The 26,541-nt window shown below is 42.2% G+C and overlaps 1 protein-coding gene across 8 annotated transcripts in view; it reads right to left on the bottom strand.

The window, feature by feature from the left end:
* The window catches only part of CNKSR3 (CNKSR family member 3), a 107,458-nt gene that overhangs the window by 11,271 nt on the left and 69,646 nt on the right, over nt 1–26,541 (bottom strand). For 7 of the 8 annotated variants that reach the window (XM_089922169.1, XM_089922173.1, XM_089922168.1 and 4 more), the window contains 10 exons: nt 25,491–25,693; nt 24,892–24,979; nt 19,561–19,602; nt 16,704–16,823; nt 14,633–14,692; nt 10,004–10,072; nt 9,617–9,763; nt 4,227–4,351; nt 1,129–1,334; nt 553–672 (listed from right to left, as the gene is read on the bottom strand). In XM_089922169.1, the coding sequence (XP_089778295.1) occupies nt 553–672; nt 1,129–1,334; nt 4,227–4,351; nt 9,617–9,763; nt 10,004–10,072; nt 14,633–14,692; nt 16,704–16,823; nt 19,561–19,602; nt 24,892–24,979; nt 25,491–25,669 (1,156 nt within the window). In that variant the 5' untranslated portion in view covers nt 25,670–25,693. The remainder of the gene's footprint in view (nt 1–552; nt 673–1,128; nt 1,335–4,226; nt 4,352–9,616; nt 9,764–10,003; nt 10,073–14,632; nt 14,693–16,703; nt 16,824–19,560; nt 19,603–24,891; nt 24,980–25,490; nt 25,694–26,541) is intronic. The other variant, XM_022559853.3, reaches the window with a different exon arrangement.

Raw genomic sequence — 26,541 nt, forward strand, 5'->3', positions numbered from 1 at the left:
CAGCTCTTTGTTTCAGTGCCACAAAAGCAATGTTACGATGTCCTGACAATCGAATGTAATCTGGCCAAAAATAAGACTATAAACATTTTCCTCAAAAGACCAGTGCTATCACCTGTAACTTTGATTACAGGGTAAATTAAACACAAGTTTCTTTTCCAATAGTAGTTACTCTCTAACTCAAGAAGGATTGGGGGAGAAAAACACCCATGTCTGTTGGTCAAAAATCAAACAGGTTCCAATAATAATAGTCATAAAATTGACGATGAGATTGTTTAACGAATAGTGTATTTCTATGTGTTTAGAAATTGGACCATCAGTGTCTACAGCCTTTTTAAAGCACACAATACTGTTTAGGAGATTTACAATCACTACCTAGGAATATATATTTCTGCCATTCTACACACAGATAGGACCTTAGAGGCCTTCAGCAACCCCTGATTTTGCAGATGAGAAGATGACTTTATGGTCATTAGAGCACAAAAGGGCTGAAACGAGGGTCTGGGCTTTGGACTCCAGGTTTGGTGTTTTTCAGTTTGCTTAAATTAAACTTACTTTTCCTCCCATGACTTCGAGGTCTAGCAAAAGGGTCCACAATCCCCATCCAGCTCGCATCCGCAGGCATGGACAAAGGCCGGGGCTTGCCTTCAGAGGGAGGGGAAGGAAAAGGAAAAGCTGACAGAGTTTTTGTACTTTAGAGAATCCTTCCCTTTATTTAGAACTAGACCCTCCCCCACCCTGACATCACACTCACTTCAGCATAAGCAAAATAACACAGTTTAAAAATAAGAAAAGTATTTTAAAGCACTGTATTTCCACAGCAAACCATTAGGGCAGAGGCATGCTGAACCTGCGTCTGTGGGTCCACGGAGCAAAGCAGCTCCAAGTTAAAATGCAGGCACTGAAAGTTGAAACTGTAACATGATCTCACCCCGCTGGGCTTGGATGCCAGGCAGTGTAATGACTCAACAAGCCTTAGCTTTAGAAAGATGAACAAAGGTCTCATACTTAGAATTTCATTGAGGTTTATGTTTTCCTTGGATTACCCTTCAAGTCTGCCAAATTCATCCAACAGTTCCAAATAAGGAAGGGGGAGGGGAAGAGAAACAAAACAAACACTGAGCAACGTACCATAGGATGGTGTTTTCTCTCTCATTTTCGTGGGCAGAATATTGGTTTCCACGGAATACCCAGGCAACTGATCGGAATCAGCGATGGTAAATCTCCGTCTCCGGCTTTCCTGGTCCAGGAAGGAATTGGGGGACTCAGAGCCCTTAGGGCCAGGCTGTGGCTGTTTACATTTACTGAATCCATAAACGGAACTCCCATTCTCTTCCCTGCAAGATAGAGGGCAATAGTTAAGTTGCTTACGAAGATCCTCTCACACTAAAGAATTATAGGATGCATTCTGCTTCTAGCACATGGAAGAAAACAAATCCTCCTTTCCCTCTGGAGGAAAAAGCAACACTTTTTCAATCACAGTTGCTTCTCAAATACACAGAGATCCTATTAAATAAGAGTAAATACCATGATCCTACTAAATAAGAGAAAATGAGATTTTTTTTCATATCTGTTTAAGGGATACACATATATCTTGAATAGCTAGCTCTGGTTTTCCCGTACATCTGTCCTAGAGTTGAATCTCCTCCTTACTACAGACACCACAAGTGAAGGTATGATCTACTGAACCTTTTTTCTCATGCCAAGAGTGGTATCTTTGCCAAGATCCAGCAGAGAAGACGCTTGATGTGCGATGGCAGTTGTCAGGTTTGGAAATGGTGTCAAAGATTACAAAGGGGCCTTTAGAGCGGCCAATGGAAAGTGTCTATTTCCTAAACAAAGTACAGAAACCAGCAAAAATTGGACCGCTGCTTGCAACTTCGTTCTTTCTAAATGTCAGCTTATAATAAAACTTAAAATTAATTTTAGTTGAGTCCAGATTACCAGCTGGTTAAATTTTTGGCACTGAGTAAATTCCATTAGGGGCTCATTGCAAAACTACTAGATAAACCCAGAATCCACTGAGTTCAAAAACAGTCTAAGGATCAGCCTTGCCTACTGGTGTTCCCAGTGAGCCTGCTGCCTGCATACCCTTTCCCCACCACGAATCTATCTCCTTCTATACTTTTAAACCTGGCATATAACTTCCCCATTCACAAAGCTTTCGCGACTCACCACTTGTTCTCTGTGACCATTTGCACATTTCATTCCTAATAAAATATGCTTCAGTGACTTCCCTGGCGGTCCAGTGGTAAAGAACCCACCTTCCAATGCAGGGGATGCGGGTTCGACCCCTGGTCAGGGAACTAAGATCTCACATGCCACGGAGCAACTAAGCCCTTGCGCCGCAACGACTGAGCTCGCGCGCCTCAACTAGAGAGGCTGCGTGCTGCAAACTACAGAGCCCACATGCTCTGGAGCCTGTGCGCCACAACTAGTGAGAGAAAACCCGCACGCCACAACTAGAGAGAAGCCCGCGTTGCAACGAAAGATCCCGCATGCTTCAACGAAGATCCCGCGTGCCACAAGATCCACTAAGACCCGACACAGCCAAAAATAAATAAGTAAATAATAAATTTTTTAAAAATAAAATAAAATATCCTTCATTAATGGTGTGCGCGTGCCCACGTGTTTCCCCCAATAGAATCGAAGAGCCAGGTCCCTTTCACCTTTACTACGTACATACCCTTCTTACCACAGCTCCTGTGACCCCTCACTGAGACCCAGACAAGAATATTCAGGATTAGGGGAGTCGGGGCCATCCTCCCTACAGCCTACAGTTTCTGATAGAACAGTCCACACACTGGTTTGTTCTATCAGTGAAACCCTCTGCTCTCTATGTGCAAAAGCAACAACTCCTTGTAATTTTAAACACAATTTAGATCTCGTGACCACAGGACTCTGGTCTGTGAATACAGGGAAGAGCCTGGTCTACCAACCAGAAAGCCCCTGATCACTGCAGCCACTGCTCTACATGCTATAATAACTTCTGGGCAAACCAAGACTCGAGGAAGAGGAAAATGACATTAATTTTTCTTTGTGCCCAGGAAAGAAACACAGCAGAAGCAAAGAGCACAGCTTAAAACAAAATCAAATGAAAAACTCCACCCTGAAGTGAAAAATTACTGTAAGCTCAGTCCAAACTGTGTCTTATGAAATATCACAGCACGATTAAGTATTTCTCAATTTAGTCTTGAACAGTTGACTACGATATTGGCAGTTCTCTGGGGGCAAGAACTACATCTGTTTTGCATAAGATGGTAAATCAGGCCCAACTCTCAGTAAATGTATGTTTCATAAATGAGCCAGATTCTCTACTTTTACCAGCATATGTAAATATGGAAGATGACATAAATAAGCCTATATTTTCATACCTTAATCATCCCCTATATAACATCTAGCATAACCGTCCTCATTTTACCATAAACATTTAAGATAGCCATTAAGAAAGTAATGATCCTGAAGAATTTATAATAGACACACACACATAAACACACATGGCCATGCAAATACAGCCCATCCACACCTATTTTCACATTTTTTAAGTCCTACGAAGAACACATCCCTCTCAGCAAAATAAAACTGTAACTTTAATCAATCTCACAGAAATATTTATTATCTTCCGCCCCAGAGATGAATTTACCGTGTAGTTAATGAAACTTCGATGCCCAGTGAAGAATTAAAACAATGCAGTCCCCGAGAGCACATGCTTTAATCAGCCCCCTCCCCATCATACTGGCTGGCTTCAAGGCCCATAAAACTAGATCTGTTCCTACACTTCCCCCTAAAGGATCACACTTCCCCTACCCCTGGTTTCATTGAGATATAATCGACATATAACACTGTATTCATTTCATGATTTACGTATGTACGGCAAAACAATCATCACATGTGGTTACCAATTCTTGCTTTCCTGTGACGAGCACTTTTAAGATCTACTCCCTCCGCAACTTTGAAAGATACACAACATTGTTAACAACAGTCACCACGCTGTACGTTACACCCCCAGGACTTCGCCTGTAACTGGAAGTCTGTCCTTTTCGACCCCCTTCACCCATTCCCCAACGCCCACGCCCAGGGCGATACTTTTTGACGGTGGATTCAAGACTCATCCCCAACACACTGGAGTGTCAGCAGCGTCTCCTCTCGAGATACTTGTGGTCTTCACACCACCACTAGCACCTCCACGCAAGGAGACGTGCACATCACAGAAATGGGCACCGACATACCGGGGGGAGTAGGGAACGGTCGGTGGAGGAGGGATATAAAGATCCAGGATGGCTGGCTTCTCCTTCTTCAGTGAGGCATCCATCGTGCTGTCCGGGGACTGAGTGGTTGTGGGCGGAGGCGAGGTCTGAAAGGGAGTAAGTGTAAAAGCATGAACGTTACCTCGGAGATTGTTCTCCCCAAAACCAACACCAGCCCGTGGGTAAACAGGGGCCCAGGTCATTTGTGTGTCTGCAGCTACTGGAAACATCCAACGTGTATTCTGCTTTGAGACACTCAAAATGTACCGAGTTTTTTTGTTTTGTTTTTTTTAAAGTATGGTTGATTTACAATGTTGTGTTAGTTTCAGGTGTACAGCAAAGTGATACAGTTGTGTGTGTGTATACATATTCTTTTTCAGATGCTTTTCTATTAAAGGTTATTATAAGGTATTGAATATAGTTCCCTGTGCTATACAATAGGACCTTTTTATTTTATATATAGTAGTGTGTATCTGTTAATCCCAAACTCCTAATTTATCCCTCCCTCCCTCCCCACTTTGGTAATCATAAGTTTGTTTTCTGTCTGTGAGATTGTTTCTGTTTTGTAAATAAGTTCATTTGTATCATTTTTTAGATTCCACGAATGAGTGGTACCATATGGTATTTGTCTCTGTCTGACTTACTTCACTTAGTATGATAATCTCTACGTACTTCCATGTTGCTGCAAATGGCATTATTTCATTCTTTTTTATGGCTGAGTGGTATTCCATTGTATATATAAACCATTTACCAAGAGTTCTGAAAGCCTAGGTGCACAGTGAAAGAAAGGCAGAGGCCCAGGAGCCAGGTGTCAGGCAGGTTAGAATTCCAGCTCTGAGCAAATCACTTAAACTCGCAAGCCTTAGTTTCCTCCTCTGAAAAACAGCCATACTGACAGTGCCTCGCACGTAGGGCTGCAGTGAGGACAGAATAAGTTAATTCACACTAATTACTAACAATGCTACCACTCACTAGGAGTATGGGCTTGGAGTTCGGACTGCCTGGGTACAATCTTGGTTATACCTCTGACTAGGTGTGTAGCTTCCAGGCAAATCACTCAACTTCTCTGTGCCTCTTCTATAGAATGGGAATAAACAGGGACAAAGACAGTAGCAACACAGGGTAGCTGTGAGAATTAGGTAATGTAATACATGTAACGGGCTTAGCACAGGGCTCGTCGCATAGTAAGTACCCAACCTTATGCTGTCTAACTTAGTATTATACACACAAGTTAATTTTTTAAATTTAAAATCCACACAGCTTTAAAAAAATATTTTAAAATCTTGTGTGAGACCTTCAATCCTATCTCTTCTACAATCTAACAGCAATGATTGGCCTTTTCTGGTTGGTAAAGGAACAGCAAGAAAATGAGTCAGGGCTCGAAGATGTTGGGTGAAGGCCAGTGGGAGGCAGCCCGTGAGGACAGTGCTAGACCCCGGGGAGTAGTAAAAGGACACCTACGCCCTATCTAGCCCAGGTGGTGATGGATGGAAGACCCCCTATCTCCTGGAAGTGAGAGTGGGAATGGGAGTCTAAGGGTTGGGAGGACGGGAGTAGCCGGTGCTCACAGAGAGACAGCCCCGTTTTGGGGAGAGATGCCGAGGCACAGGGAAACCGTCTCCCAGAGCATACATCACAGTCTGTCAACTCTCCGAACTATGTAACTGATCCACATCTCATTCTGACAATCTCGGACAATGTCTGAAAACATGGGGCCGGGACCCAGGCCCTCAACAAATAGAAAAAGAAAATTGGAGCATTTCCATAGAACAGGCATTTTCCAAAAACTCCAACACTGGTGGTTACTTCTAAATCAATAACCCTTGTTTACCAGGATTGTGGCCTAAAAACAGAGCGATGAACAGCTTTTCAGTGACAACATGAATGATGTTGATAAGAACTAAAGATGCTGCTCCCTCCCAGCAGAGGTGGGCACCCAGGCATACAGACCCCTGAAGAATGACACACAGGGCAACAGCCAGGGCGGGGGCTGAGAAACTGTACGGAGTACTGGTCTACCAGAGTTCATGTTCTGAAAATATCCTGGACACATCACCAGATGCCTAATAGCTAAGCTGTAAAACGGGCTCTGCATTTTGACAGTTTTCCCTCCCTGGGTCAGAAGCAGAGCTAGGTGTTTCATGCCTCACCTTCACCTCTCCCTGCAAATTGCACAGTTAGTGGAACCGGGCAGGAAGGTAGACAAAACCAAAGAAAAAGGAAGCATGCCCCTTCTTAAGTGAATTTCCATAGGTCAAGGAACTAACTCTAGCCTATACTTAGATATAATTTTCACTTCCCTTCTGAACACATCCACCTGAATTTTCCTGTCACTTCAAGCTCAGTGACGCCCAGAAGACCTATCATCTCTGCCTCCCAGATGGCTCTTTCCTGACATTCTAATTTTTGTCACTGGTATTGCCACCCAGGTTCGCTGCCACATTTCACATCTGCTTCTTCCTTGCCTTGCCTACCTTCCTCACCGCTACCCGAAAACCTCTGCTGTCAACATGAGTAATTAGGAGTGACATTCAGAAATACTAAATACTTATCTGAGGTGCCACAGCTAAGATGTGGCAGAGGTGGGATTTGAACTCAAGGAGTTCAACTCCAGGGCCCCTTCCTGTCCACTATGCTGTGCTGCTTTGTGAGTCCTCTTGATGCTTCTTCCAAATGGCCTCTTGCACTAGAACTGCCCCATCCCAGCCTCGCCCAGAACCACATTACCCATCACCTACACGTGTAACAGCTCCCAACTGGTGTTTCTTGTGTTTAGGTAGTATCATGGGCTAAACTGTGTCCCCCAAACCCCCAGTAGTTCAGAATGTGACTGTACTCTGGAGATAGGATTTTTAAAGACACGTTTAATTTAAAATGAGGGGGCTTCCCTGGTGGCGCAGTGGTTGAGAGTCCGCCTGCCGATGTAGGGGACACGGGTTCGTGCCCCGGTCCGGGAAGATCCCACATGCTGCGGAGCGGCTGGGCCCGTGAGCCATGGCCGCTGAGCCTGCGCGTCCAGAGCCTGTGCTCCACAACAGGAGAGGCCACAGCAGTGAGAGGCCCGCGTACCGCAAAAGGTAAATAAATAAATAAATAGATAAATAAATAGATAGATAAATAGATAAATAAATAAAATGAGATCATGTGGGAATTCCCTGGTGGTCCAGTGGTTAAGACTCTGCACTTTCACTGCAGGGGACACAGGTTTGATCCCTGGGTCAGGCAACTAAGATCCCACATGCCCCATAGCACGCATCACCCCCCCGCAAAAAATAAATAAATAAATAAAAATTAAAAAAAATAATACAAGGTCATATGGGTGGGCCTTAATCCAGTATGACTGGTGTCCCTATAAGAAGAGGAGATCAGGACACAGACACACAGAGGAAAGACCACATGAAGACAGGGAGAAGACGGTCATCTGCAAGCCAAGGAGAGAGACCTTGGAAGAAGCTAACCTTGATTTGAGACTTCTAGCCTCCAGACTTTTGAAGGAATAAACTTTTGTTTCGGTCACCCAGTCGTTGGTACCTTGTTACAGTGGCCCTAGCAAACTGATGCAAATATTAGTGTAAAAATCAACTGTCAACCTGTTGACAAAAATTACCTGTGAGATGAAGTCCATACTCCTTAGCCTGGGACTCTATACCCACCCATCCAGCTCAGTCCACTGGTCCAGCTTTCTCTCCCACCCTCTGCCCCAAAGAGTCTGGTCTACTTATTCTTACAGGAGCGCTGTGGTGTCTACCCAGAGGCCTTGGTCAGTCAGTGAACCCGGCTGCTGTGACTGTCTGTTGCTAAAAGCTCACGGCTGCCCCCTTCTCTGGAAAACTGCCCTCAGTGGACAGCTGCCACCCCTGAGTACAGCTACCAGTGCCCGTGCTGTGTGGTTACACCTGGGTAATAGGCCAAGACTGAACTCTACCTGAGAGAGCATCTGCTGGCTTCCCCTCCTTATTCTGCCTCCCTCCCTCCCGGACAAGTTTTACCCGAAGCACAGGCACTAAATCGCTTTCACAAGAATGTCTGTCGCGCACTCTGCTTCTAGGAAACCTTGTCTGGGCACCACCCTTCCCTGATGGCAGCACATCCTCAGTTGGTGGGCGTGTGTCTGAAAAACAGCGTTCCTCTCCTCCACCAAACAGACTCTCATCTGCCTCCCAAATCCCACCTAGTTTTCCAGGCTCCAAAGGGCTCCCACCTCCTCAGGAGGAGGCTCCTTCACCTACCTGTCCACACCCACGGCCCCTTCTTCAGAACCTAACATTTACGCCCCTGCACCAAGGAGCTGACAGAGTTGCTGTGTGGCAAGCACTCCATCAACCATCAGTGAAGACCTCTTCGATGTTACTTAACACACTCTGAGAATTCCAAAACTACTGAAAGATGGTGCCCCTTATACTGAGCGATGCAAACAGAAGCAGCTGGGGTGTGATTGATATGTTCCGTTATTATCTAAAAAGTGAACTTAATTATGTGCCCCTTCCTGGCTCCACCCTCCACATCCTGGTCTTTATTTTTATGTGCCTCCATACCCCTAAGGTACACACATAGGCATATTTCCAGTGCTGTATGCATCACGAAGTATCCAAATTGATGGCTTGAGACCACTGCTGTTCCTTCCATTTGAAGATGTACAATAAAATCACAGAAAGTTACATATAAATGGCAAATCTCAATCTTATGAAAGGGCACTAAAATGTGATTGCTTTTCATTCATGATTTAGGAATTAAACACTAAGAACCGATGACATAAGGAAGAGGTTGCTCAGGGTGCATGGTCCAGCCAGGTGTAGGCAGTAAGGAGTGCACTGTTTGTAGAGAATTTAAATAATAAAACTCACTAAAGACCAGTGTGCTTTTTATTATCACCCAAGACTGCCAAATCTAAACAACGGAGTGATGCAGCTCCCCGCTGGGTGGGTTGTTCTCACAGTCTACACCCCTGCCTTTTTAAACCATGCTGAGGACTCAACCCCATGCGGTCTCTCTAAGATCAGCGGTCAAACTGGATTCCTTTATGTGAGCACGTGTTTGAAACGAGAGAGGAAAAGGACCAGATGGAACTTTCTGTAGTGCTGGCAGCCACTCGCCACCAAGTGGCTACCAAGCACTGAAATGTGGCCGCTGAGACCGAGGAACTGAAGCTTTCATTTTAATTGTTGAAATAGACACTGGTGGCTAGTGGCTGCCATACTGTTCAGTGCAAATCCAGCACGGCTATTTTCACATAAGTAAGATTATAGGATAATTATCCATGCACAAGCTCCTGAGACCAATCAAAGTGTAGTCTTTCTTTTTGGAGACAAATCGGATATTGGACATTGTTCTTGCGCCGATGCCAGAGGAAAGATTTCAACCAGTGACGGTACCTGGACCAGAGGCGGCTTCCATCGTAGGTTTTTCAGGGGGGCGGGAGTGAAGTTGAAGGAACTTGTGGGCCGCTTCTTAAGCAGTAACACAACTCCTGTAGGATTCTCTCTCAGCTTTCTCACCAGATTTTTTAGCTGCCATCCCACCTTCAAAGAAAGAAAATGAGGAGAGGGTACTTGCTCATGAATAACGAAAACTCAAACCCCTAGGAATTTATCTCAAGGAAATCAGCTATGAGCAAATAGGTAGACACAAATCTGTTCATCCTAGCACTGCTTAAAATTATGGAAAATTGGTATAAACTGAAAATTTTTTAAATGCATGCAAAACGGTTTAACAGTTCTAGAGGGGAATATGAAGTCGGAAGTCTCAATGAACAGACTCACCACAGTTTGCTGATTGACTTGAATCACTTCATCACCGGCGTGAATCTTCTGAGATCTGTCTGCAGGAGACTGTTAGAAAAAAACAGAGAGAGACCGGTCATATTTTTTAAACCTACTTCTTTCTGCTTCTATTTCTTCTCCCTTCTTTTTTCTACAGAAAACGAGCAATGGAAATATAATCTTCTCAGGAAACGTTACACAGTGTACTTGAGTTCCCTCAAAGTACACAGCCTGTAGAACTTGGCATTGGGAACTGGTGTTCTCTCTTCCATTAGCAGTTTGTTATAACAGATAATCTGTCAGTTGGAACAGCCAAGGTTCATCTAACCTATCGTGAAGAGTGGGATGCACTGTCCACATAATGGGCTGATCAGCGCCATTGGTTCATCTAAAATGAGACTCACCTATATCCCTATCAAAATTAATCTTGTAAAAGCCGACCAACTGCTTAACGTGGACCAACTGCTTCATGTGTAAAGATCACCAGTGTACCTCTGTCCTACCGTTTCCTTTTAAGCAATTATTAAAACTAAATCTTACTTTTACTTAAACTTGTTTTACATGTTATCATAATGCTATTAACATAGAAAGATAGTGACAATAGAAAATATTTCTTTAGAGAAAATTTAAATTTTTTGCATTTTCAGGTGGAATTCTAAGTGCATGTGTTGTCACAGTATCAAAACAAAGTCCAGGCTTTGTTTCTCTCAAATAATAGTTTGCTACAAATTTGCAAATATTGATACAAATATATATACATCCACATATGTGTGTACAGACAGATAAACAGATGTAACCTGTTTGTCAAATACTTTCCCATAGTTTCTGGTTCACTGAATCAAACTAAACTCTTTATGTTTAAGGTATTTCAGATGATTTTAAAAAATGGTTAGAAAAAATTCTGCCAACAACCTTTACCTAAGCCTAAGATATCATTAGGTTTATTTTACGGAGTTTTGAGAACACTGAGATTCAGTGTTAAATAACTTACTATGTGCCCAGTGTTATGGACACACAGTAAGTGAAAGATGCAGAATATAATTTTATGCTTATTATGTGGCTTTTAAAATTAAAGTAGTACCTCAAAATTTTTCCCCTGCCAAATTATAATTATATGTTGAAGTGATTATTTCATCTTAAAAGGAACCTGTGCCATAATTTCATCTCAAATTTTTTTCTCTCACTAATACATTTTCCAGACGTAAACATTTTGGCATTTAGTTGTACATGAAATTTGAAAAGTATTTTAGAATAAGAGTAATGTCTAATCCTTACTAGAAGTATAAGTTTATTATTTAATTGCAAAAACAACAAATGCATGGGATAAAATAAAACAGAACTATGTAAAAAAAGATATTTCCTATGATCAAAAGAGAAAGAAAGGATCAAACTTTGATTTCAAATTATAATCAAATGTTATCTAAGTCAGAGTGTTTTATTTTGTGACTTACATAGCTGACTGAATCTTCAATTTACAACCATCCTTTAAAAATAGCATCTTTGAACACAGTGATGGGGACAGCAACTAAACTCAAGACACCCTTGCTGAATTTTCTCACTCAGCTGTTGTGATAGGCTCAACAAAGAAATGAGCAAGTTAAAAAAAAAAAAAAAAAGAGAGAGGAAAAAAAAGAAAGGAAATGAGCAAGTAGTGTTAAACTGTAGAAACAGTCTCTTTGATTTACCTAGGGCCAACGTAAGGCATAGGTAACTATAAGTTATTTTTGAAAGCATTTAACCTGCTACCATAACAACCAGCAGTGCCTCACCTGAGAGACTAGCATCGTGGGTACCACAGGGAGATGGCTTGTCTCAAATCTCTTTCTACTGAAGCACTTCTTAAACAAATGAATGTATCAAAGCTCCTTTTTGCCCCTGGTGTCAGATGCCTAACCCATGGTTACAGATCAACTTTAGTAAGTCTGATCGTAATCAGTCCAGTCCAGTTAATCTTCCTGGGCTGGAGATTCTTCTAAGGTAGCTTCACTTTCTAAAAGATGGCCCTGAGGCCAGGAAGTCCCTGTTTATAGATATGCAATCTAAAAAACAAGCCCCGGTGTCCTGAACTGACTTCCCTTCCTAAGGATCCTCTCCCATTCATTTCTCAAATATCCTACCAAGTGATTAAGAGTTGTGCTTGGCAGAACACTGGTAAAGAGAGAGCCTGATAACCAAAATTCTCCCTGGGGCAGTAGCTCTTGCCTATCTTCACCATGTGCCGGACTACTGAAAAATGATGCTTGTTCTGGTTTGCTGCAGAAGAGTGATGACCTGGAGAAGAGTGCATCCATTCTTCAGAGGCTCACCTACTTCCCAACTCATGTTGGGGGTGGGGGATAGGAGTACGGATGAGGTCCTATCAAGACGTCTGCCAAGGTCTTGAACAACATCAAAAAAGAAGATAATCACTAGATCTTGTTAGTCTCACCTTGGAATGATCCTGGCTGCTCAGGTAACCTCCAAAAAAACCCAGAAAAAGTGGACAGGGGGCCTGAGATGACCTGCTGGCATTGCTTCAGCCTGGAGTCCAAGATAGAGGGAATGCAGTTTGGGAATTCTGTCCACGACCACCCCCCAACACTAGACTTGCATTAAAACATTCTGACTTAGGGTCGCTTAAGTCAGAGCGACCTTAAGTGATAGCCAGAAAGCTGTCCTGGAGCTGGCATTTTTCTACTGTCATTTAAGTGTAAAATGTCCAGCATTAAGTGTAAACTACCCAGCTCAAGCCCTCGAGAAGTGGACTCTTACCTAACTTCCCACTTTCATCGACAAGAATTAGAAAGTATCTGGCATATTCCAGACATACAATGAACACAAGGTGACTGACTGAAAGAATGAGGGACATTTTCAAGTGGATTACCGGATGGAAAAAAGACAAGTTTTCCCTTTTTTGATCTTTAACAAGATGGAAACCACCTCTCTCTAGGATGACTCGTTTACCATCCTGTACGGAAGCGGTAGGATCAACCACATCCAGGCGAACCCTGAATCTCTCACCCAGTCCTATATGATCTGGTAGGGATTCTACAGAATGTATCATTTGACATTTCATTTGATTCAAAGGCAGTTTTGTTTAGTTACCTCATCCTTAAAAGTGGCGGCGGGGGGCAGAGGGGGGAGGTGAGGGAGAGGGGTGGACAGTGAAAGGAAGAAATCTGTGCGCCTTCTGCTAATACTATTATAGTGTTCTACATGTTCTTCCGAGATTGAAATTGATTCAAAGACCCGATTGAGTCTGGGACTGCACAGGTCTGGTTGTTAATGCAATCACCAAATTGCTAGACACAAAACTTTAACTCTCTTAAAAACTGAAACGACATTCACCATTCTTCTGAATCTGTCCAGCCCCCGCCCCCGCAAAATGTACTGAGTGGTACATGACTCTGTTCTCATTGTGGTTCAGCTAAAATATATAAAGTCTCTGATAAGGATAAGGGAGAAGCATTTGTTGTGATTTTTTTTTTCTTTTGCATCATCCCCAGCCTATAAGGAGAACGTCCTGTGCCATTATTGCCTATTAGGTGATGCGGTATAAAAATTCCCAGTGGCCTCAGTGTATTCTCAGTAGAGCTCAACAAAGAATGCTTAAAGACACTACCATCTTCTATTCATTCCTCTCCCAGAGCTGCACAATTAATTTATAGCTCATTGACTGCCTTAAGCGATGCCACTTTTTTCTTATTACAAAAATCAAGTGTGTGTCACAAACCCTCATCAAAGATCATGCTATTTTATTTTATCAACAGACCTAGCAGCTGAAGCTCAAACTCCGATACATATTTCCACCAGATTAGAAAAGTAGTTGCTAAGTCTCTTGTTTCTTGAATTACTTCCTCTTGTCTTAATTGATTAAATAGTATCTAATTCCATAGACACATGCTTCTTTTCCACAGATGCAGGGAAGCTTTTCAGACATTTCTAGCTTTATATCAGTGTCGTTCAAAAGCTAGCCATACTGTAGGTTGCATAAAGAAAGTATTCAATTAGCTCTACTTTTCACAAATTCAAAATGTTTGAGGGGCTAAAGAAAAACCTTTCATGTAGCAGAATTTTCAAAAGGAAGATAACAGAGTACAAAGTCCCTTTCAGTAGAAGCAGCCCTGCTTTTTCTATTCAAAGGATTAGGGGGGGAGAAAAACTAAATTTCAATATCATGCAAATATTATGAAATACAGCTCTATAAAAAGAATCTTTGTCATGCAAAAATCCCAAAATAGTCACTCTGGTGACATATATAAATTCCATTTTTAAAAAACTATATTTTACACATATGGTCACCAATTCCAGCTCTTGTAAGAGGGATTCTCAACAACAAAGAGATCATTGTTTTTTGTATTTATGGGTTAACATATTCAGGGTGCAAAAATAATAATAATAAACGCAAGGGTGGCGGTAAAAACTGGGCAAGGTGTGTGAACGAGAGCAATAAAGGACAACTTAAATAATACATTGACAACAGCTGAATAAGCTGCATGCTAGCCACAGACATAAACAAAATAGGCACAGTTGCTCCCACTACAGATAATACAATAGAACAGCACACACATATTTAAATGAAAAGTACAGGGACTCTGTCCAATCTGTTGGAACATACAATGGTTTTACATTTAATGGATAAGCACTTACATTTTCTGTGGTTCCAGTAATCACGTGCAATCCATCATAGGTTGATTTGATGTACATGCCCTAGAGTGAGTCAGACATATTAACTCATTACTCCAACATTTAGAAATAGAGCCGCAAGTGAGACGTAAACTTATAAAACATTAAAGGCAGTCCCTTCAGAACACCACTCATTTTTCAGTCTCCTGAAACACTGCAAAGCAAGATCCACAGAGCAGGAAGAGGAACTAACCAAGGCAGAAATACTGGTGAAAGAAATCAGAAACAAGATCTCTTTGATATTATAATTTGTGTACCAGGCGCACAGAATTTTGGTCTAACTCTGGGGACTCAGAAAGAATGTTCTCAGACCTGTTGAATGAATGAGGCAGTTCAAACAAGGCCGGTCCTCTCCCGACCATTTCTCTGTGTAGTGAGACAATATATTCAGTTAATTTGGTCTCAGCAGTCCCTGCACGGTAACTTATTCAAGCCACTAACAACCAGACCAGGATGTATGAGCAAAGACTGTTAAGTAACACAACATAGGAAATAAATTAGAAACAGGCACTCCTGCATTTTAAGGGGGGGCGTATAGATTAATACTCTCCTTCCTCAAAGGCCCGACAGTCAAATTCAGAGGTGAATGCCTAGCGTGGAGGAAACATCTCTGTAGTTTGACACAGCATGTATAAAAAAGAAGGGTTATTAAACTTTGATAAGATGGGGAAAGAGCAAAAGTAAACAGAGCAAACAGTAGTTGCTCACCCTGGTACCAATACTGTATTGATAATAACATAGATTCTCCTCAGAAGTCATTTTGACCGTGAACTTGCCCTGCTCAGCAACATACCGCACTCTGCAACGAGCACCTCATCCAATACTAACACCTGCACGGTTCTGCCTGTCCTCTCCTTTCCCATCACATTCATCGGTAGAGTAACTGGCTTCCCCCTCCACACAGTACTCCTCTCCCCAGAGCTTTGCTGGTATAACTTTACCTTCTGAAACGGCAACTCCATTTCTGCCCACGCGAGGCAGTTCTCCGCTTCAATATGTGAATAAACCCACCTCCTGGAAGTCTTCTGTGTGTACTCCATTATAAGCCATCATTTACTTTGAAGCCAAGCAGTCTCGGTATGTACCTTTCTCCTTACCAGGAATGTGGGCTTGTCAACATTTGGTTGATTTTTGTTTTCCTACCTGAGAGCAGAGACTGCCCTGATATCTTCCCACAGCTACCTACACACTAGGCACTCCCCCTCCCGCTTCCCCTTCCCCCCCATCAATACAGCCACAGTAGCTGCAGCCACCAATTACTGCACACGTACTATTCGTCCAGCATCCGCACTCAGCACGCATCATCTAACTTAATACATTCAACAACGCTGTGAGGGTTATTATCATTATTATTATTCACTTTTGACAGATGAGGAAATTGACACATAAAGAGGTAAAGTCACTTGACTGCTGGGATTTGAACCACACTCTCTGACTCAAAGCCTCTAAGCTCATCAATGGGCCTCACAGTTTCCTCACTTAAATTTCAGCAGATTAACCATATCGGCTGCATGCTAGGTATTTGGAGATGTAGGTACCTAGGTGCTGATCTAGGAATCGACCTGTGTGTATTCTCAGGGCCTGTTATTACAGAGCTCATACATGGCTTCTAAAGCATTTCTGAACTTCTTCTTAAGAATCATTTCTTTCAGCCAGTCTCTTCTCAGCCTAAGTGGTAACAGAGACCTCAAAGCAGATGTTGTTTCATACCCAGAGGCCACCTTTCCTTTGTGGAAATGTTTTCTACCTCCTTAAATTGCTAAGACCTAAAAATAAAACTGTTAAGACAATTCCTTCGAGATATGAGTATATAGTTTTAAAACTATTTATTTTTATACTTTGAAGACATAAAACTCATCAACAGTTCAGGATGGAAAATTCCTAACTACATAATGGAAGACAGTCTAACTGAATTCTACTATTCAGAATTCTAGTGAAAGCAATAAGGAATTTAAAAACACACACACACATACACACCAACTTTAATAAATGATGATGTTATTTGAAAATAAACATGTGTTGTCAGAATTCTTACCAAGCCTTCCCCAGGTTTAATGTTTGGTAAGTGAACTTCTTCCAGACATGCACACTGGCTCATAACAGGATCCGTGGTAGATCGGATTGTTTTATCACAGATGCCATTTAAAACCTTGACCTAGAGTTGGAGAGGCAAACAGGGAAGGTTCAATCATTAACCAAGTTTATCTCCGGCTGAATTTTTTTTTTAACGCACTTCACCTATCATCTTTAGCTCTGGTTGTGACGGTACTGTGATAATACTGCTCAGTGAACACATGGCACTTGGGTTCCATGTTTGCAATGTGTGGGAATAGTGCCACTATTTCAGCTTTGCTTAAAAAGTGCGCCTTTTATATTAACTCGTTTACAAGCACTGAAGCGCACAGGCTGGGCAGAAACCCCTTTTCAGCAGTTAAAGAATCCTGTATTCCCCAGCCATCCGTGTGGTTTTTTAGGGATTGCTCACATTCTCTGCATACCAAATACGGACAAGGTAAAAAAATATATACTTTTGCCTGCACTTTTTTTTTTTTGCGGTACGCGGGCCTCTCACTGTTGTGGCCTCTCCCGTTGCGGAGCACAGGCTCCGGACGCGCAGGCTCAGCGGCCATGGCTCACGGGCCCAGCCGCTCCGCGGCATGTGGGATCTTCCCGGACCGGGGCACGAACCCGTGTCCCCTGCATCGGCAGGCGGACTCTCAACCACTGCGCCACCAGGGAAGCCCTGCACCTTTTTTTTTAAATAGATTTTATATTTTAAACAGTTTTTAGAGAAAAACTGAGCAGAAATTAGAGTTCTATATACTTCCTTCCCTACCCCAACACAGTTTCCAACACAGTTATATTATTATAACAGTTAATAATAACAAGATTTTATTAACATCTTGCATTAGTGTGGTACATGCGTTACAACTGATCAACCAATAGTGTTACATTATTGTTAACTAAGGTCTGTAGTTTACATCAGGGTTCACCCTCTGTGGTGTACAGTTCTACGGGTTTTCACAAATGCATAATGTCATATGTTCACCATCACAGTATCATAGAGAAGAGCTTCACTACCGTAAAAGTTCCCTCTGCTCCACCTACTTGTCTGTCCCCACTCCCCTACTATGAACCCCTGGCAATCACCCATCTTCTCACTGTCTCTATAGTTTTGTCTTTTCCAGAATCCTATATAGTTGGAATCATACAGTATGTAGCCTTTTCAGATTGGCTTCTTTCGCTTAGTCATATGCATTTAAGATTCCTCCATATCTTTTCAAGGCTTGATAGCTCATTTCTTTTTATCGCTGAATAACATTCCATTGTCTGGATGTACCAGTTTGTTTACCAGTCACCTACAGGCCATCTTGGCTACTTCTAAGTTTTGGCAGTTAGGATTAAAGCTGCTATGACATTCTATGAAGGTTCTTGTGATATAAGCTTCTTTCCTTTGGGTAAATACCTAGGTGTACAACTGCTGGATCGTAGGGTAAGAGTATGTTTAGTTTTGTAAAAAACTGCCACAGGGTCTTCCAGTGTGGCTGTACCGCTTTGCATTCCTATCAGCAACGAACAAGAGTTCCTACTGCCCCACATTTGGTGCCGTCACGTGTTGGATTATAGTCATACTAATAGATGTATAGTGGTACCTTGTTACTTTAATTTGCAATTCCTTAATGAAACATGATGTTGAACATCTTTTCATATACTTATCTGCCAGCTGTATATCATTTTCCATGAGGCGTCTGTTCGGACCTTTTGTCCACTTTTTAATTAGGTTGTTTGTTTTCTTATTATTGAGTTTTAAGAATTCTCTGTGTATTTTGGCTACAAGTCCTTTATCTGATATGTGTTTCAGAAAATAGTTTCTCCCAGTCTTGTCTTTTCATTCTCAGTGCATTGATGGAGCAGTGTTTTTCATTTTAATGCCGTCTACCTCATCCGTTTTTCTCTCATGGATCACGCTTTTCGTGTTGTATCTAAAAACTCATCGCCAAACCCGAGGTCACCAAGATTTTCTCCTGTTATTTCTAGGCATTTTATAGTTTTGCGTTTTACATTTAGGTCTATGATCTTTTTAGTGATGGCTCACATTCTCTGAACGCCAAACACTGAGCAGGTACAACTGTAGAGACGTGAGGATCCCTATTAAGTGGTCCCCGTGTAGAAATCACAGTGGCTACGTGTGGTTATTTCTCCCGATCAGATTCATCTAACCTTTGAAAATTAAACAACTAAGGAAATCAGGAGATTCCAAAGAGTGATTTCTTTTTTTCCCAAGGGGGGAGAATCCAAGAAGTGACACTTTTTACATCCCTCCAATGTGTTTAGCCTCCCTATTTATGGAAAATATATTTATAGACGTTTCATTGCTAAATTCCTCAACACCAGTAGGAGGAAGGCCTTATCAAAAGAGCGCAGGCTGGCTTATGTCAAAAGGAGGAAGCGATGATGAATAGTTACAGAATGCTCTTTAAACAGTCACAGTACATCTCCCCTCTATCATAAGGTTTTTTTGCCAAGATTTTTTTTTTAAACAAAATGTCCTAAAGTGAAATTTGCACATCAGTTTCACCCTAATTAACAGGCTAGTTAGTAATTTAAGTATAATTGTACCCTGATGAAGGCTTCAGAGCAGGGAGAAAAAGAGTAAAGCAGAGACCCCAATATACCCAAGTTAAGCACAGGAATTTTCACAGGACTTGGTCTTATTGTTAAATAATTTTTATTCTTCCTTTTCCACCTAAATTAATAGACTCATATCCCAAAAGCAGATATTTCGAAGCATATCCTGAAATAATTAGCCACAGTACATTTACGTTAATTCATGTGATTCCCACTGTTTTGGGAAAAGGAATTTTACTGTAACTTTTAGAAGGTATACTTACTACAGCCAGAACTTTATCCTCCATTTCTGCTACAAGGCAATCCTAAAGGAAGAAAGAAGAAAATGAAAGCTATAAGAGCTAAAAACTTTCAGAAACCGTTGGCTTAGCTCACTAGATATTTCCTGGGGTCCAAGGAGGTCCCTGACACACCTCCCACCCTGCAGCCTGAGCGGTCCTGGACCATCTGGAGGAGAGACCTGGATGGAAGAAGAGGGCAGACAGGAAAGGAGCTGACATTTGACTCCTCCTAAGATTTCAATCTCTCCTGACCCAGGACGCTAATCATCCAAGGACCCATCTGACCAATTATTTAATCAGAAAGCCTACAAAAATCACCAGAACTCAAAGTCCACCTATTATCCAGACCGTACAGAGAGTAGGAAGCCAGAAAGAGTCCAAGAAAGTTGACAACGACTCTCAAATGTGACCCCAGGCTGAGCCAGCACTGGGCCAACAAGCCTGGAGTCTTTCGCTCTGGGCCTGCCCATAAGAATAGCTTTCAAATAAGGGCTTGAGTAAACTTAGCCACAGAGTTTATTTTAAGCACCGCTGAGATTAAATCAGATATTTCAGTCCTTAATAGATGAAAAGCGTTCAACAAAACGTTCATTAACACACTGCCAGAAAAGTGGTCTTGAGGTATGCTATTGATGACATTAAAGAATGGGCTGGAATGCAAAGCATTGTTTACTCAGCTTAGGAACAAAAGACTCGGAACCGTATGAACCCAGTTAGCTGATGATAGGAATAACCATTGTCCGGTGGAACGTGAAACTCTCAGTTAACCTTCTAAAGCGTACCTACAGCAGATTTCAATCAACACGGCAGAGTGCATACAGAAGAAGAGGGAGATCAACGAGATTCTTGACAGTTTATTTGGCACCATTCAGTAAATCCCAAACTGGGGCACCCGAAGGAAAATGCGAATTATGTTATGTACAGGAAGGATACTGATCAAGTCTGCTGGATTCATCAAACAAAGATGTTCACTTCAATCAAAATGTCATTTTAGGTCACATTTTACTGCCACTGGGGGTAGGGGTGAAAATGTATGATATTCTACCCTATGTCATTTTATAATCAGATGTTAGGTGCCTTCTTCTTAAAAGGTTTTTCAATTTTCTCTACTAGGTAAAAATGTGGGAAATAATAGTCACTCCACTGCTCCCAAAATTTACAGACTCTCAGGAAAAGAGCAGCCTAGTGAGAAAACACTTAAAAAAAGGAAACTTGGGAATGTATTTTTGCATGTGTGAATCAGACATAAATTCAAACTCCAGGAACAACTGCTGTAAAATATGAATGATTACAGTTCAAAAGTGTGCTTTTCGTCCTCCAACTTGTGCGTGGAACTAAACCGTCAACTGCTGTGATGGCCCCTCCCCTACTCACACCAGCTGAAGGACAGAATTCTCAAATAAATGTCAACTGTAGCAAAACAGAATACTTACACAGTCTCGTGCTAGAAATAAAACTAATGATTTGTGTTTATGATTTTTCACTACACATCCCAAATGACACGAGGGCTGTTGTCCTCAGGAGGTAATCACCCACCGGCAGAGAGCTCCTGTCCATACACCGGGGCCCAAGCATCAAGGTGCATGTGTGACCTCATGGTTGATTCCTTGACGGATCCGAGAAGCCACCAGGAAAATGGGCTCCTGTGGTGATGGAGCCAGTGGGAGAGGGGCGCACCTGTCTCCACGAACTGTCCAAGGCAGCGTGTGAAAGTGCCGCTTTTTATCTTCCGCCCCCGTGAACGTGGGTTCCCACACCCATTCCTACCGGGAGGAAGCAGCTGCAGGCCTGACTTCATGCTATTTGGCATGAAGGCAACAGAATGGAAAAAAGAAGAACTGGAAGCAAGTCAGCCCTTATGACCCCGACAGCAGGCCTGAGCTTTGTCACATTCCTTGGTCACCTGAATCAGCAGGCTCAGGCCAATCAACCTGGCAGAGACCCAGCCAGGGCAGCTAGCAGCTGCCCCTTCTCTGCCACTCTTCCTTATTCTACTCTCTTACTAACTGAGGAGCCTTGGGAGACGGGTTTAACCTCTCCATAGCTCAGTTTCCTTCTCTGGAAAGTGTGGATGATAAAACCTGTCTCAGAGAACTGTTGAGAATTAAACGCGACAACACAGGTCAGGCAGACAGTCCACACCTGAGACCCAACCAGCTCCCACAAATGGTCTCCTGACTTTCCCTCCTCTGCTGGACGGTATGCTTTCTTTCCACGCAGTTTTTCTGGGCTCTCTACTGCTCAGCATTTCTTCCTACACTGGAACCCGGCATCTACCACTGCCATGTTGTCTCCTGCCAGTTTTCATGCCCTCGCAACTTCAGGAGGACCGATTAAAGAAAGAGATCAGAATCCCTTCCCACCAGGAGACTTCACCTGAAATTATAGCCTGAAAACTGGATGGAAGGTCTATCCACGGACTCGGCGTGGGACGTAAATGAATCGCTTTGCTATACACCTGAAACTAACACAACATGGTGAATTAACTATACTTCAACTAAAAAAAGGAAAGAAAAAAAGTTAATTAGCACAAGGAAGAAGAAGAGTGCCCTTTTCTTATGGAGGAAGAAAACAACAACTGTTTATCCTTCCAACCTGGAGAGGTACACACTGTCATCAGAGGGAAGGATGCAGAGAAAGTAACAAGAAAGAGGCAGGGAGAGTGGCAGTATGTGGAACAGAGAAAGAAGAAAAGGGACAGACAAACGCCTGTCTTCAAACACACGGACACAGAGAAAAAAGACTCTAGGAGAACATGTTCCTTGTCATCAGAAATAAAGAGACACAGCTTTTATTCCTTCAATTCTCCAGGAAAAAAAAAAGCAATAAATGGAAAAGGCAGGTTTCTTCCTAAAGAGTCAAAAGATCTTTTGCCAAGAAGTTTGGAGATAAACTGCACTTCTCACAGTTGTGAGAGGGTGTGAAACCCCTGGCAAATTCAGCCTTGCTGCTGCCACGACACCGCACGTGGAAAAAGACATTCCACTCATCCTTCAACTGTGCACACAAATTTTACTACTTGCCAAAGCGACTACGTTCTCCAATTACTACAGAAAACACACGTCCGTCAAGAGCTAAACATGTTTTTCAAACTAAGTTCATAAAATGACATTCCCACATATATTTACACATTGCCAGTCTTAATCCTTAAAAATTGTTCAAATTGAAATAAACTAAAAAGTACCAGAAATCCCAACATGTTTGTTAACTTTGTCGTCTTCTTAAGCCATCAAGTTCGGCTCCAGAAAAGCAGTACCAGAAAAGATTTTTATATTTCCTACTATAGGCTACTATTTCTTAAGTAGGCACTGTGCTATACATATATCTTATTTAATCTTCATAATCTTTTGATGTAGGTATTACTATTTTTTAAATATTCTATACTAATTCTCTAGATCTAATTTTGCATGAGTAAAATGTGGTCACATACATGCTTTTTGTAAAAGAATAAGTGTTTTCTGTTCTTTGGCTTGCCTCCTACATTCTCTCCCCACTTTTCTCCCAGCCAAAGTAATCCCAACTTTTCTTCCAGCCAAAGTAAACCCAACTTTTCTTCCAAATTGCCCACTGTATTTATATATTCCTTTGTATATAGGTTTTCAGATGTACTGCATATTACAAATACATATATACATACATTTAAAAAAATTTTGGTCACCATTTGTCTTCCTCTTACACTTTTTTTCCCTTTTTTCTTACTCCACAATAACTTGTAGAAATTCCAGCAAATCATCTGGTAAGGTAACTGTTAGTATTCCCGTTTTACAGGTAAGAAAATTGAGACTCATAAGTTTGAAGTGACTTGTCCAATGTCCCAGGGCTAAGTAATGGTAGCAGTAGGATTTGAACCCATAGCTGTCTGTCTCTGAAGCATACGCTCAATGAGCACCAAAAGGAAAACAAAAACAAAAAATAAACACAAATAGAAACAATACCTGTTGTGTCCCTTAAGTTTGGGTTAAATTTTTCCTGATAAGTGACAAATTCTCAACAGCATATTTGTCAAAAGCATTATCTCATTCGTTTAAACACACATTTAAAAAGTACCATGAATCATGGGCCAGGCATCATGCGGCCCCAGTAAACAGGGGTAAGTGATGAGAATGCCCAGTGGGCACCCTTTTGAGTGGGATCTGTACCCCTGGGCAGCCTCTACCGCAAATGCCAGGACTTGGTGGCTACATGATGAATCTACCGTGATTGGTATCAGACTCTTTCTGTCAAGATTATTTTATGCACCATAAAAAAGAGCTGAAACTCAGAGCCACTTTACTGCTCTGAGCATTTTCCTAAGAACATGGCCTCAAAAGCATAATGATGAAGTCCCACGTGCCTCAAGTTCAAGGGCTGCTCAGGACTGGACCTTAAACAACAGCCAAACTTCACTCTTCATGTTCCCGGGAACAGACAGAAAGCACATAGCTTTTCAGAACTGCATCTACTTTATGGCATGGTTGGAACTGAGGAAAGGATGTTCTTTACTTTTTGCCAAATCACCAGTGGAAACAAATGTGCAATCACAGAATTTTCAAACCTAGTGACATGTGAAAAAAGAACAAGTTCTTCCTTACATTTTATGGCCTCAACTCAATTCAAAAGTAATTTTACAACAGTCTGCTACATGCCAGTTAATATCTTCCTGGCCTTCACTAAGATGTGAAGGTCTGGCAAATGAGCTGTGTGTGAAACTGACGTGTCACTTCCAAACCAGAACATTTGTCAGTGTGAGAATCACCCAGGTTCTCTGCACCTCTGCCCCAGAGACAAACAACATAAGATACTGGTTGTTCTGTTAGCCTACAACCTGAAGTGAGGCGAGCTGAAGCAGATCCCTCAGCTGACCCATTTGGATGTAGATAATCCAGGAATAAATTGCTGAGGTTTGGGGGCTGTTTGTTACTGAATCACCACCAAGCTCCTACTGACTGGTTAGCCTAACCACCAGAGGTCAAAATGGAAAGAAAATTAACAAGCAGATACAGTAACATACTCAGAACAAAGATTATGGTGAAATGTAGTTACTCCAGAATTTCTATTTAAAAAAGATTAAGTGCTCTAACATTTTAGAGAAAGTACAGGGCTATTAGCTCAACTATTTTAAAGCAAAAGAAGGTAATCTTTGATGTAAAGGTCACTGGTCATCTTTCACAGAAACTATCTGTAAAGGCATCTAACTTAAAGCCCTTCATCTCTCCCCAGCCCTGATGGGGGGATAAGGGGGAGAAAGAATGGTACTTCATACCTGCATGTAAACCCTTTGAAGAAAAGGAAAATGGAAAAAAAACTTTTAGAAAACGCCAGTGATGTACTGACCTTCTGGACTGTAGTGGTCAGGTCCAAGCAAAGCTGAATGATTTTGTTCTTCGTTATTGAGAAATCAGTGATCCCTGTAAATGGAGCCCTAGAAAGCAATGGAAATTCTCTTTAAAAAAAAAGTGGAGAGGATGAACCCACTGGGATTCCCACACTGTGTGTTAACAAGCACAGCTACACAACAGGCTGGTTTAAATTGTTATGTAACTGTTTCCTCTCAAGTAACACACAAAATAGGAATCTCAATAGAACAGAGACAGAGAAGTTCTAGATAAAAACACATCCAAAAATGAGCCAAGAGAATGAACATCCCTTCAAAAGTCAACTAACAGCCTTCATACAAACAAATAACCAGTAACGTTTAACCTCAGTAAAACTCAACTTAAACTCTTCTCTAAGCTGAGGTTAATTTGTTCCTGCTATTCACCTCAGGAACTTCCAAAGGGGCCCTAAAATGGACCACTGACCCCAAACTCCAGGACAGGTCCAATGGCAAGGGCAAGAAAGGGATAAAGGTTCCTCTTCCTCAGGCAAAACACTGACTTCTCTGCATCTCAGACCCTCCCTTTACAGGACAGTAAAGCACACCCATCACTTACCGGTCCAGCCAAGCTAATAAGGCCTTGGCAGCGCCTATGAGCTCCACCACAGAAGTCAGGAACTCATTGGGGGGCTTGTGGGAGGTGTTCCCATCATAGGCTGGACTTTTTCTCCGGCTGCTTATGTAATTCTGTAAATTGTGGGAAGATGCTCGCAGTTTTAGAACCAAGTTTTTCATATTGTCGGTTTCAAGGCCATAATTCTGGAAAACAAAATCAAAGGGAAAAATTCAAAACAATCAACAATGTCCAAACTCTCATAATAACCAAAAACCCACTGAGTTACCTGAATAACTCCTATGTCAGCCACAAAACCCTACATGATTTGCTCACAGTGTTGATCTCACCCACATGGGCCACACCAGCCTTGCCTCTGTTCCTCTTGCCTCAGGGACTTTGTCTTGCTAGTTTCTCTTCCCGAAATTCTCCTCCCACAAAGTTTGGCATGGACAGCTCTTTCCTATCACATCCTAATTAGCCAAATGTCCCCTCCTCTTCAAGGCTTCCAGGACCATCTGGAGCAGTTCCTCATCCTGGGCCCTAGTGACACTGAAAGCCTAATAATTGTTTGTTTGGGTTGGGGGGTGGGATTCCTGTAGATGGTAGAATGTTTAGCTGGCCTCTACTCGTTAGGTATCAGTAGCATCCGGTCCCCAGTTGTGACAAACAAAAATGCCTCCAGACACTGCCAAGTACCTCCTGAGGTCACTCTCTAGCCATCACCTCTGTCATCTCTGAACCACCTTGTTCACTGCTGTCTTTCTAAGTCAGGTGCAAGGTCTGCGAGAGCTGGGCTCTGTGTGTATTACTCATGACTGCATTTCCAGGACAGCAGACGTAAAGCAGTCATTGAATGGAGGAATTTCCATCAGATAAAAGTCACACAGAAACAGAACAGCACTGACTAAACATCAATTCACCTGGAAGGTCATTTCCATCTTGTGAGCTTCTAACCTCCGTTCTTTCTGAACAGTGTTTGACTTACCTGGATGCTTTTAAAAATTCCGTTTCACGTGATAATATTGCCCTAGACTACTCTCTTCCAGATAAA

The sequence above is a fragment of the Delphinapterus leucas genome, chromosome 12, assembly GCF_059928025.1.
Source record: "Delphinapterus leucas isolate spDelLeu-1000000601 "Yukka" chromosome 12, BTC_Dleu_Yukka2, whole genome shotgun sequence".
Classification (NCBI taxonomy): domain Eukaryota; kingdom Metazoa; phylum Chordata; class Mammalia; order Artiodactyla; family Monodontidae; genus Delphinapterus; species Delphinapterus leucas.